General features: G+C 37.8%; 1 protein-coding gene across 1 annotated transcript in view; it reads right to left on the bottom strand.

The window, feature by feature from the left end:
• Positions 1 to 600: 600 nt before the first annotated feature.
• Positions 601 to 2,037, bottom strand: part of RSRP1 (arginine and serine rich protein 1) — a 3,544-nt gene continuing 2,107 nt past the window's right edge. The window contains exon 2 of the mRNA XM_013005274.2: positions 601 to 1,029. Within this exon, the coding sequence (XP_012860728.1) occupies positions 934 to 1,029 (96 nt within the window). The 3' untranslated portion in view covers positions 601 to 933. The remainder of the gene's footprint in view (positions 1,030 to 2,037) is intronic.

Below are 2,037 nucleotides of genomic sequence, written 5' to 3'. Positions count from 1 at the left end.
CCAAATGCATTTAGAACAAACACAACCAATCAGATTCGACACCGTAATATTTTAAATTCCTTCCTGGCTTCACTTCCTGACCCTAAATCCTTACTCCTATGAATCTAATAACATTGTTGAGGGAGCCCAGCCGGCACTGTTGAGTAAACACTGGACTACTAACTACAAGTGTGGTTTAAAAACCACAGGCCACTTAAGAAAGGAAAGGCTACCTGCTCCCACTAAATTTACAGCAGCTTCAAATCAGAATTTACTTGGAATTTCTAAGTGACATACTTGAAAATTTAAAATGCATTTTGAGCATACAAACACAACTAAATCCTATACCACAATTGCATATTTCAAGTTTCTTTCCTGGTTTTTCCCTCACCAAAACTCGTGTTACTTAAAACTACACTCTAGTAGCCCATATATTTCAGGCTAAGCTTTTCCAGTTTTTACAACTACTATAAACTTTTCTAAAAATCCATCTCTAACAAGCCTCATGTAAAACATGCAAAGTTCCTGGGCCACACTTGGGAGCAGCAGACCTACAGTGATGCGTGGGAATGCCTCCATCATTTCCACTTACAATAATGGCACATTAAGCAACATACATAATCAAGACTAAAATAATGACATTTATTAACAAATATATACAACACAAAGGTTCAATTCCTTATAAATGCTACTTCTACATAAGCAATTATACAAAATATTTACAAGTATGTACACAAGACTCCCACCTGTTTGTAACCTCTGGTCCATTTGTGCTACCTCACATCTGCAAGATAAACTTAAATGTTAATATTTAAATATTTAAGTACTTCAATCTTCTTGGGTTGGGGGATTTTATTTGCAAGTTACCACTAAATGGCTCTTGGAGATGGAATAATGCGAGAAACTTTCAATAAAGTGCTGTTTCAGATCAACTCAGTCCTTCGTTTTCTTCTCTTAGACAGGCAACCACAGTTCATAAGGGCTTTTTTTCTTATTCACTTTTGGTAATCCTGAAGAAGTCTCTTCGCCAGCAGCTTTAACTCCGGAATTCTGTAAGAGAACAAATTCTTATGTCAAGTTCTCAAACACAACCATTTAACAAACGTGGTAACTCTACGATGGAGGCTTCACCCAAATGCAGCGTGGACCTCATCTATGACCTGATTCAACCAAATCATTAATGTAAGGGAACTACAGGGAAAACTGCAGGTAAGAGAGTAATGAGTACGGCATGATACTTGGGTTTTGATGGCTTGCTTTTTATGCCCTTTTGGATTTAAGGGTATGTATGTATGTATATATATATATATTAGTTATTTTTAAAGATTACTGGGCCTGGGTGCTCAGGACCATAGTCTCAGGAGATATTCAGTCAACTGGCATAATTGTCCACAGAAGACAATGTCCTATATCCTAATTTGGTGAGCAGTGACCGGAGCCATATATGAGAGGCCATCTAAGATACAAATACTGGCCTCTCTCCATTCAGAGGAAAACAGTAATGAGACCAGAAGAATTAAAGATGGTGCCCAACTACCACTAACTGTTCTGGGAAGGATGACATTAGACAGATCTGGACAGAGTGGGAGGAAAACATGTAAAACTAGGCTTCCAGGTCAGTTAAAAACCTTTGGGGTCTTTACCCTTCCTGTCTGGAACTGAACTCACTCGTGTTAGAATCAACCATTTTAAGATCAAAGGGGCAGCATTAGGGCCAAATTCAGAGGACTAGAAAAGCAGCCACAATGGAAACAGGAGACAGGGAGGATGTGGGATAGGCGATGGCACACTAAGGGGATTGCAATAGCTGAGGCTGGATCAGAACGTATATTAATTGTTGAATCCAAAATTATAATAGGCTCTGTAAATCTTCACCTAATTGATAATCACACACATATATTTATTTATATATCAGTAGATAAAAAAGTGATGAGATACTGAAAACAATGGAGATGTCAGATATGGAAGCCCATTAAACTGGTCACTGGGAAGAGTAGCATAAGTAATGTGAAAGTATAGAAAATATAAACGTGAACTATTTACAAAGAGGTACAACAA

This window comes from Echinops telfairi, unplaced genomic scaffold (assembly GCF_000313985.2).
Source record: "Echinops telfairi isolate 266 unplaced genomic scaffold, ASM31398v2 ScPeMD7_7457;HRSCAF=8495, whole genome shotgun sequence".
In the NCBI taxonomy this organism is placed as follows: domain Eukaryota; kingdom Metazoa; phylum Chordata; class Mammalia; order Afrosoricida; family Tenrecidae; genus Echinops; species Echinops telfairi.
This window is presented reverse-complemented; position numbering and strand designations above follow the sequence as displayed.